A 10,760-nucleotide genomic window follows, 5' to 3' on the forward strand; every position below is an offset into this window, starting at 1 on the left:
AGAGAGAGAGAGAGAGTGAGAGAAGGAGAGAGACAGGGGCAGGGAGAGGGAGAGTGCTGGACAAAAGAATATAAACAAATATTATGTAACAAAAGATTGAAAAGGATCGAAACAGAGATAGAAGAAAGTAACGTTTTCTTCCGAAAGAGGATTCCCGCAGTGTAAAGACACTCATATTAACACACAAAGCACGATCAAAAAAGCACAGCGCGAGATTAACCCCTTCACTGCTTCGCCTGTAACTGTTTACGTTTTTGGGGGAATTATGATTATGGAGATAGTCAGGCAATGAATGGGTTAACTCACAATCACAAACCATAACACGGGGACATAACTTTAATAATCATAGACAAGGTCAAACAAGTGACTGGAAAATGAACACTGCATGACACAAAGAGCCCAACAAAGCAAAACAAAACGGAAACAAAAGCAAAAACAACAACAAAAACCCACAAACTATTTTAAAAGAAAATAAAGAAACAATTTGTAAAACTCACAGGTGTAATATCCAGTTTGTGATTTGGCTGAGGGGCGGGGACATAGGACACTTCCGTAAGATCTTGTAGCCCTCCGAAATTTCGTAGCCTCGAGTGCTTGCGCCATTTAGCACGACGATTTTGAAACCAAATCTAAAAGAAAAGACAGAAAAGAAAAATGAACACACTGGTGCATTGTTAAGCAAGAACATCACCGACTCGATAATGACCTAACAACTTATCAAAGTTACCATTTCAAATTTTGACTGGCCCGAGAGGTACGCTTTGCTTTTTCTACATCTCCACAGTTTTATTGTCCAAAGGGGATCTCGTGGTCTTGAGGTTACGGTGTTCGCCTCTCATTCAATAGGTCCCACGTTCGAAACCTGATAGCAAAGGAGAATTTTCTTCTCTAAAATGTTTTCCTTACACCTCCTTTCATACTCTCTAACCATGTTCTGTTGTCTGCTTTCGTCTTCACTTCCTGCCCCCCCCCCCTTTTTCCTTTGCCCCCTCCTCAGTCTGTGCTCCTGACTCTTTCTGAAGCCTTTCTACTGCTACTCCTTGGCTATTTCTTACGGATGTCTTTCAGCCACACCTCTGATCTTGTATGTAATTGGAAAGATTTAACACCTAGCCTTCTCCGATAAGGGCGAAAAATCACAGAGGTCCCGTGTGCAAGCTGTGCACGTTAAAGATCCATTGGTGACCCTAAAATCAATAAGAATAGGTTTCGTCCACTACTCAGGCAAAATTCAAAATTCCTACCAAACTGCAATTCGTGTTTAATGTGTCTGGGGCGCTCATAATGCCCGTATGCAATTGCGAGCGCCTTAAAACAATTACTAAAACAAATATTTTTGCCCTGATCTCCCTTTTAGCTAAATATAACTGCTGCCTTTTCGACATGAAAATAAATAACAGCGCCACACCATCAAACAACAGTAGAGCCATTAATGGCACTGTCACAAACTGATGTGCGTCGTAATACCTTATTCAAAATAGAACCACTCTAATTTTATTTATTTTAAGATTTATTTTCTTCTGTGGTTGCAATACCGAGAGAAGCATTTACAAAAAGACGGAGTGGTTCTATTTTGATTAAGCCGTTTTACATTATAGTTCAATAAGTGACAGTGTCGTTAATGGCAATCCTCACGATTCGGTTATATTTCGCCAAGAAGGAGATAAAGATAATAAGATATTGGAAAAAAAGAGACAATAGGTACCCTTTCGGCCTATCAAACTCAAAGGTGGTAACTTTGATAAGTTGTAGATTATTATCGAGTCGGTGACGTTCTGGCTTGAAATTCATTAAGATAGTGTTGATACTGAAAGAGAGGGACGGTGGGTGTCTTGGAAGGACAGAGAAAGAGAGAGGAAAGAAGAAAAGGAGCGAGAGAGAGAGAAAGAAAGAGAGAGAGAGAGAGAGAGAGAGAGAGAGAGAGAGAGAGAGAGAGAGAGAGGGAGACAGATACAGAGACAGAGACATAGACAGAGACAGAGACCAAGAGAGCAAGAGTCAGAGATAAAGACAGTAATCTTGTTTATGAACGTGGACTCACCTGCACTCGTTCTTCGTTGAGTCCAGTCCTGGCCACAAGCCCCTCACGGGCATTCGCGTCCGGGTAATGCGTCACACAGAACATCTCTTCTAGAAGTTGAAGCTGCTCCGCGGTGAATGTCGTGCGAACGCGTCGTTTTTTTGCTCCGCACGTCTGCCCGTTCGCAGACACACTCCCATGACAGCTAGAAGATGCACCAACAGCTGATGACGACGGGGTGTCGTTTGCCTCTTCTTCCGTCGCCTTTCCAGGGCTCTCATTGGTTATCCAACTGTGTTTTGGTTCCGGTAGACGCTTTTTTATGTTGCCAAGGCGATTCTGCTGTGCCAGGAAATGAATGTTCGAGTTACTGTCTGATATATTTTTGTTTTGGTTATATTGTATTGGGTTTTCATCGCGATATTCTTCCGACTTGATCCTGCGAAGAGGAGGGTTAAACTCAGAAGTTTTCTTTGGTTGCATAGCTAAAGATCTACTCTCAAGAGATGAAACGTCTGGTTTGGGAGGCGAACTTTTGATATTCTGCAAAAAATTATCTTTCGGGCCCATATCCTTCACTTCAACTTTCACTGCTATGTCTTCGTTTTGGATATCCATCCCCTTTTCAGCAAAGTACAATTTTTCAGCTTCGTTTCCTCTGGCTGCGCTGTTGTTTTTAAAAGTTTTATGATTAATTTCTGGAAAAACTGCAGGGTTCGTCAAATGTTGAGGGCTATTCGATTTCATAGCTAATTCGCGATTTGAAATAGTGTCTTGTACAGCCATACTCTCTTCGAGCAGTTCAGCTTGGAGCCGTTTCCGGTTGTACTCTTTCGGCGGTGACGTCATGCTCGGCTGAGAAAGGTTGCATCGTAACTTTGCACTAGGAGATCTTTGGATATGAGCAACTTCAGGCTTTGATTCCTGTCTAGCCAAACGTAAGTCTGAAAGGAAACAGAGGGATACAAGCTTTAGAAATCCGAAATGTGAGTTCACTTGCGTGTTCGCTGTTGAATGCATAGTATTAATATTAAGGTAAATCTATGTACATCACTGGCAAAATACACTTACTACATTAAAAAATTATACATGTTGCAAAATATCCTATAGAAACAAAAAGGCAAAGGAAGAAAAGAAAAGCTTTGAGCGCCCTGCACTTTCGAAACAAAAATCAAGGCCGCCCGCTCTTTGGTGATATTGATATGTTTTTTGATTACCGATTACTGGCGATTCAATTCCTCTCGCTCTCAGTGTCTTGAATAAGACTGTAAGTTTTTATCATGGTCGTCACATCAGGTCAGATTGTCAACTGCGGACGCCCCCTCGCAGACGATCTTGATCTCTAATGATGTGTTGTTCAATTATCAAAGAGTGACTCTCTTAATAGCTCGTCGAGCACGAATCAAATTTTATCTCAACTTTTGGCTAATGGCTTTGGAGGTGCTATCGTAACAAAATGGCGGTTTCCTCAGTGTTCGTTTAGGCCCAAGCGTACAATTTTTCGTGCAGTAACGTCAGTTAATGTGAAAGCAAAGGTCTTCTGTCGAATTTGTACTTGAAGTTTTCTATAAAAATGTCTTTGCCACTCATTTGAGGAGTACGCCACTCTAGCCTTGTGCACGCCATGATGATTGAGAAAGAAAAGACTTTGTTAACACACAGTCGCAGTTTTGGAAAATGGTTTTATTTTCAAAGGGCGCCAACACACCTCACTTATTGTATCAGTTTGACTCACTGGAACAAGTAATTTTCATGGAATTAGTACGGGCATTTTTTGTAAAGGGGAATTTAACAGTTGGGTGGTGTTGGTATTCGATCGGTCATACGAAGAAACTGACTTAACTTCAGCAGGATCACGCACTTTTCACGTTGAAAATGGTTCAGTTAATATATTCCAAGCATGCGTAAATGGATACAAAAACGTTTATAAGCTTTTGGAATGCTGAACTTGCCATCTCTGGCTCAGAGGTTGACGTGCAATGAACCGTGCTTACTGTCACTAGCTTCTTTTTTACACTCTGTCATACTTCAGCCAGTTCTTCTTTGAAGGTCCATAAGCTTTTAAAGTACAAACTCTATTGTACGGTATCCCATCTGTAGTATGGGGTGCCCATTGCGGATGGGATCAGGTCGGGTCGGGTCGGGTTGGGTAGATCGCCCGACACGTCGCCTGAAAGCAGACTGGCGATCAGTTTTTGCCGCGGTAGCCACTTTGCGCCCTCAACCAGGCAAGCAAACCGACCCAACTCGACCTGATCGTGTCAATGGGCACCTGGTATAACAAAACAGAGTCACAAAATCTCTTTCGACTGACAGTTGAGAGCATTTCCCTTTAACAATTATTTTGGCCCAAACATGAAACATTGTTGTAGCGAAAACGAATTATCGTCGCAATGGTTTAGGGTCAACGCTCCTTGCAATGCTGCTAGATCAATGTAAAGGCGGGGTACTTGAATTTGACGTTCATCTCCGAATGCACCATGCCAAGTGGGATAAAATCGTGTATTGTGCCTTTTCTAATAATACAACGTTAGACCGAGCTGAGCCTTGAACCACAGAACCCACAATCTTATGAGTTCGGTAGCTTAACGACAAGACGTTTAGTAAACGTTTTACGGTTCTTGCAACACGGCAATGTCATATAAGTGCCGAAAATTAAAAATGCCATAAAAGAGTAACAAAAAAAAAAAAAAAAAAGGAGGAGAGATCGATAAGAACGATAGTCGTCACACGAGGGGGCTCTCGTGGCCTAGAGGTTAAAGTGTACGCTTCTCATTCAAAAGGTCCTTGGTTCAAATCCGGGTAGCGACAGACAAATTTTCTTTTCTAAAATTGTCTCCTTTCACCTCCTTTCCCGCTCTCTAGCAATGCTCTGTCGTCTGCTTTCGTCTCCACTTTCTGCCCCAACCCCCTCACCTCCTTTGACCCCCCTCCTCTGGGGCCCTGACTCTTTCTGTAGCCTTTCTACTGCTACTTCTTGGCTCCTTCTTACTACTTTCTTTAAGCAACACCCCTGATCTTATAGTAGGAAAGATCTATACCTAGCCTTCTCAGACAAGATCGAAAAATCTCGTAGGTCCCGCGTGCAAGTTGCGCACGTTAAAGATCCCTTGGTCGTCCAAAATCGATAAGAGTAGGCTTCTGTCACCACCGGGCAAAATTCAAGATTTTCTACCAACTGAAAATGGTTAAGGTGTCTCGTGCGCTCATATGACCTTATGCAGCTGTAAACATTGGCAGATCATTACATGTCAAATTCTGAAGTGACACATCCATGTTTTTCAACTATTATAGTAATTTTAAATTCTTCACCAGTGCGTGCAAAAGTGGACCCGCATCCATGTTTTCGCGGTTAGGCGCTCAGCTGAGCTGTCGCATACTAAAGACTTGAGTTCTATTTTTCGTGTGTTTGAGGGGAGAAAGTTTATCGAATTGAGATTTGGCGAAACTTATGTGCACTGGGTATAGAGTGAAATAAGATGTGATACTTCCTTTGACTTGTAGAATTTCCCCCTTTTCTTTCCTTCTTTTACTTTGCTGGTCTTACTGAACAAGGTCTCTTGCCTTAACAGGAAACCAAAATACACCCACATAGCACACACATACACACACACGCACACACATGCACGCACACACACACGCACGCACGCACACACACACACACACACACACATACACACGCATACACGCACGCACTCACTAACACTCATACACACACACACACACACACTCACACACACACACACACACTCACACACACACTCACACACACACACACACACACACACACACACACACACACACACACACACACACACACACACACACACACACACACACACGCACACTTATATTTTTTTTGGGCCCCTTGTCCTAAAAAAGCCCCCTAAACAAAAACAACCCCCCTCCCCCCAAAAAAACAACCCACCAACCGAACGAGGAGAAAAGCAGCGCCGGGGAGCCGCGGCGGAGACCCCCCCCCCCCTGCCCCAAAAAAAAAAAACCAACAACAACCAAACAAAACAAACCCCAACCAAACCTACAATTCATCCTCCTCTTTGGAGCAGCAGAAGTTCAAAACAACGATCGCAAGGATGTCCTAGATCAGAACTGTAGATACGTCATAAAGTTATAACTTTTCTCGCTTTAGGTCGCAGGCGACATTCAAAATACACCAAAACGCTCGCTATCGCTTTGTTGTCATTCTCGTCAAATATATGGGCACCAGCACTTAGTTGGAGTGTTTGCAGACAATCCAGTGGTTTCCTTTCTGAGTTTCGAGTTCTGGGCTCCGAAGGATATAACTTTGCAGGTGTGTGTACGGAAACGTCGCGGCTTTCTTTATGATTGGTTGCGGTGTACCTTTCTTCACTGGAATCAAACACTAAGGCCACCATAAACCAGTGTTTGCTCTCTGAGAGTTTGTGTCGGGTAGAGTGGAGAGTGCACTTGTCCTATTTCGCATAATTTGTATAAAGGTGAAAATCATGGGAATTCAGAATTTTCTGTAAGTGTGAGTTTACTAAAAAAGGAATGATAGTCCTCTCGGTACTATTGTGGGCTTTGGTTGGTGTAAATCATATAGATAGAATGGATAATTCCAAGGAAGGGGGGGGGGGAGAGTAAAATGTTTTACACCCTTGCCGACACAGTTTAGATGATTTAGGGAGCGGGTTGCTTAGACAAGGCAATTTAGGGGCAAACCAGGCTACGTGGAAAGTGTCACACTTGAAAGCTGGAGATCCTTGATTAAATACAATTTAACCTGGTCTAACGGCCACTTCCCATTCCTCTCCCTACGCGTTTATTTTACTATTTGAAAATGACACTTTACAAAAAGGATCACCGGTCTAAGATGATCGCTTTTTTTCTTCTGGACAGTGGGTGGTCACCTTGGAAAGGTTCACCAATATCTTCTGCTTATTTAAAAAAAAATATTTTGGTAAGTGTTTTACGGCGCTCGCCACTGCATAAGGTCATATGATATGAGCGCGCTGGACACATTTAAAATTTTAACATTTTCAATTGGTAGGAAATTTTGAATTTAGCCCTGGTGCCGGCCGAGGCTTACTCTTCGATTTTGGATCACCAAAATCTTGCACCCGGGACCTCCGAGATTTTTCGCCCTTGTCCGAGAAGGCTAGGTGTAGATCTATCCTACCATGAGACCAGGGGTGTGGCTGACAGACAGCAGTAAGAAGGAGCCACGGAGTAGCAGTAGAAAGGCTTCAGAAAAAGTCAGAAGCCCAGAGGAGAGGACGAAGGAGGTGAGGCGGGTGGGGGTGGGGGCAGAAAGTGGTGACAAAAGCTGACGACAGAACATTGTTAGAGAGCAGGGGAGGAGGTGAAAAGAGACAATTTTAGAGAAAAAAAATTTCTCTCGCTCTCCGGATTCCAACCGGGACCTGTTGAATGGAACTCATACCTTAACCTCTAAGCCACGAGAACCCTCGTAATATCCTCTTGAGCGCATGTCTTTTGCATGAGGGAAATTTTTTTTAACGCGTGGGACACATTCGAACACCATACATCTAAACCACGAGAGCCCCTGGGGGACTTTTGCTTAACCATATCACTAATATAGATACCGATGTATAGACGTACCTATCAAATTCATCTCTTTTAATGCGGAATCTTAGAAGGTGACACTGGCGTCTGTTCGGTAGCAGTTTGGTACTTCGCAGTGGCAGACAGGAGACATGAGAAAGGGGGGGGGGGGGGCTCTCGTGTCTAGAGGTTTAGGTGTTCGCCTCTCATTCAATAGGTCCCGGGTTCGAATTCGGATAGCGACGGAAGTTTTTCTCCACACCCCCCCCCACCCCCAAAACAGCCTCCTTTTACCTCCTTTCCTTCTCTCTAGCAATGTTCTGTACTCTGCTTTCGTCTCCACTTTCTGCCCCCACCCCTCACTTCCGTTGCTCCCTCCGCTGGGCTCCTGACTCTTTCTGCAGCCTTTCTACTGCTACTCCTTGGCTCCTTCTTACTGCTGTCTTCAGCCGCACCCCTGATCTAATGGCAGGAAAGATCTAGACCTAGCCTTCTCGAACAAAGGCAAAAAATCTCGGGGGTCCCGTGTGCAAGTTGCGCTCGTTAAAGATCCCTTGGTGGTCTAAATCGATAAGAGTAGGCTTCGGCCGCCAAACATGCAAAATTCAAAATTTTCTACCAACTGAAAGTGTTTAATGTGTCCGCGCGCTCATATGACCTTATGCAGTTGCGAGCACCGTAAAACACTTACCAAAAAACAACGGGGACATGAGTTCGGTTCCTGTAAAGGGAGAACTTTTATCCAGTCGAACCTGCCTTAACGGAAACCTGTATAAAACGGAAACCTGTCTTACGGAATCTCCTCGCCCCCCTCCCCCCCTTTGATATTACCTACTTAATTACCTGTATAAAACGGAAACCTGTCCAACGCGGAAACGGAAAGAAAAATCCGCTCTCTTCAGAGGGTTCCACCTGTCTAACCGCTCAGCCCTGATTTGAAACAAAACTTGCAAGTTTGGTTCCCCCGGCTCTAAACTTAACGCTATGGCCATGCTGCTGGGAGAGGAAGGGAACCTGTTGTAGGGATGCAATTTGGGGGTAGATGTTACCCCATCATGTGAGCCCTGAGCGATGCTTGTGGTGAGTGTGGTGTGGGTGTGAAATCTCACGACTGCCCTTGAGAGTGTTCGAGTAGCCAGCCACTGTGGAAACTTTCCTGGGTAGGCCTAGCTAGAAGCCAGAGGTGAGAAATTCGATTGACCAATGCCTGCCGCCCTGATCGTACTGTCAGCCGAGAAAAGAGTTCCTCGAATCGTTTGTTACAGTGATGGCAGTGAGAGGTGGCATTGGTGGGTGGGGCTAAGGTTGGAAGCAAAGGAGATGTTCAAACGTTTCTGTTTTTAATAGGTCAAACAGTGGTCCTGTGAAAGGCAAGCGCTGGTGGTAATTGGATAAGTAAGACTGACGCATGTCATTATTAGACAGAATAGCAATTGAGAGGTGTGAAGTTTTGACCACTGCTTGCCGATCGGACAAGCGATCCTTGATTCCACCGGCTGGGCCTTTGCCCCCCCCCAACCTCCATCCCCCCCCCAACCTCCATCCCCCCCCCAATTCCCCTGTCTAGGACGGAAAATGTCTTAGACGGAATTTTTTTCTGGCTCCCTTGCGATTCCGTCTTACACAGGTTCGACTGTATCTCCATCTTTCTTCTGGGATTTTGTACGTTATGTATCCGTCTGAGCCAGGGTTTTTCCTGACAGGCAGGGTCGAAGCAATCCGTCTCGTTACTTGGTGCCCATTGGGGGATTGGGTCGAATCGGGTCGGTTTGCTAACCAGATTGAGGGCACACAGCGGTTGTCGGGGCACACGCAGATTGCGCCCGACTCTTCGCCTAGAAAACAAACGCGTTTGTTTTCAGACGACGAGTTGGGCGATCAACCAGACCTGATCCCATCCGCAATGGGCACTCACGATCTAAATATGTTGGCGGGGGTGCAAAACATCTCAACTTGTGTTCCCAGGCAGTAATACCAAATGCTCATTGGCAGGATAGGTTCGGTTCGATTTGTTTCGCCTTCGGGGCTAGCCAGATTTTCCTCCATGGAGAGAGAAAAGCTACTCTTTGGGCACAAACCGAACGAAACCGACAATGACCTTCAAGAATAAATGTGGGGTTTTTTTGGGAAGAGGCTAGCCGTACTTAATGACGGCTAGACTGCTAGGCTTGACTGACCATAAAAAAGGCCTACTGAATTGAAAATAAATTTTAAGTTTGCAGTACCTAAAGTATTTGTATTTGAAATGAAACCACGTGCCTTAATGACAGTGCATGTATTTTAAACCTCCCAAGATATGTACGGCTGCGGCTAGACGGCTAGGCTAGCCGTACTCTAGACTGTCAGGCTAGCCGTACTTGATGGCTGAATTGTAAATAAAATTTTTAGTTTGCAAAGCCTAAAGTATTTGTATTTCAGACAAAACCAAAAGGTGCCTTACTGACTTGCATTATTTAACCCTGAATAACTACTAGATCTAGATCTAATGAGACCTGTGTACTCAACAGGTTCGAGTCGATAGGGCCAAACCTAGATATCTAAGTATGGCTTGACTGGCTTAAAGTACGGCTAGCCACTTCGTTTTTTTTTTTCAAGGCCGCGATTTGGGCGTTTGTTTTGAGGCAGGGGTCTATTTATAGTGTGCACTGAAGCCGCCAGAAACGTAACGTAACGTAACCGAACCGAACTGAACTATCCTCCAATGAGCGCTGCCTATATATTTAAAGGCTTCACGGCTGAGTGCTGCTGGGTACGGCTGTGAACTAGCTTTTAGTGTCATTTCCAGCAAATAGGCCTACTTATTGTGACTATCTGTAACCGATTTATCGAGAGGCCTGCTCGTAAATCGGGAATTAAGATAGGGATTGTATTAATAACGATATTCGGACGAGCGTTTGAGTGAACGGCGTCTTGTTGACCCAGCGACCGAGGCAGGTGGGTTGCGGTGAAGAGTTGTTCAGTCCTATCATAAGCCATTAAATATGCTCAGAGAAAGTGTGAAGTTCTACGGCGTACACAAAGAACTGATAGACGCACACGAGGCTTGGGTTATTTCCCGTCTTTTCCAACCAAATTTTCCCCCAAAAGAATTATTATTTCGTGTCACCCGAAGCATGTTATGTGCAAGTTTCGAATAGGTGTATGTTTATTGTTCATTTATCTTACTTTTCTATGTTTTAGTTATTCCCCCCCC

General features: G+C 44.4%; 1 protein-coding gene across 1 annotated transcript in view; it reads right to left on the bottom strand.

Moving 5' to 3' along the window:
* The window catches only part of LOC101853533, a 25,454-nt gene that overhangs the window by 5,769 nt on the left and 8,925 nt on the right, over nucleotides 1–10,760 (bottom strand). The window contains exons 3-4 of the mRNA XM_005093587.3: nucleotides 2,042–2,964; nucleotides 498–629 (exon numbers count right to left, since the gene is read on the bottom strand). Of these exons, the coding sequence (XP_005093644.1) occupies nucleotides 498–629; nucleotides 2,042–2,964 (1,055 nt within the window). The remainder of the gene's footprint in view (nucleotides 1–497; nucleotides 630–2,041; nucleotides 2,965–10,760) is intronic.

This window comes from Aplysia californica, unplaced genomic scaffold (genome assembly GCF_000002075.1).
Source record: "Aplysia californica isolate F4 #8 unplaced genomic scaffold, AplCal3.0 scaffold00066, whole genome shotgun sequence".
NCBI classification, from domain to species: Eukaryota; Metazoa; Mollusca; class Gastropoda; order Aplysiida; family Aplysiidae; genus Aplysia; species Aplysia californica.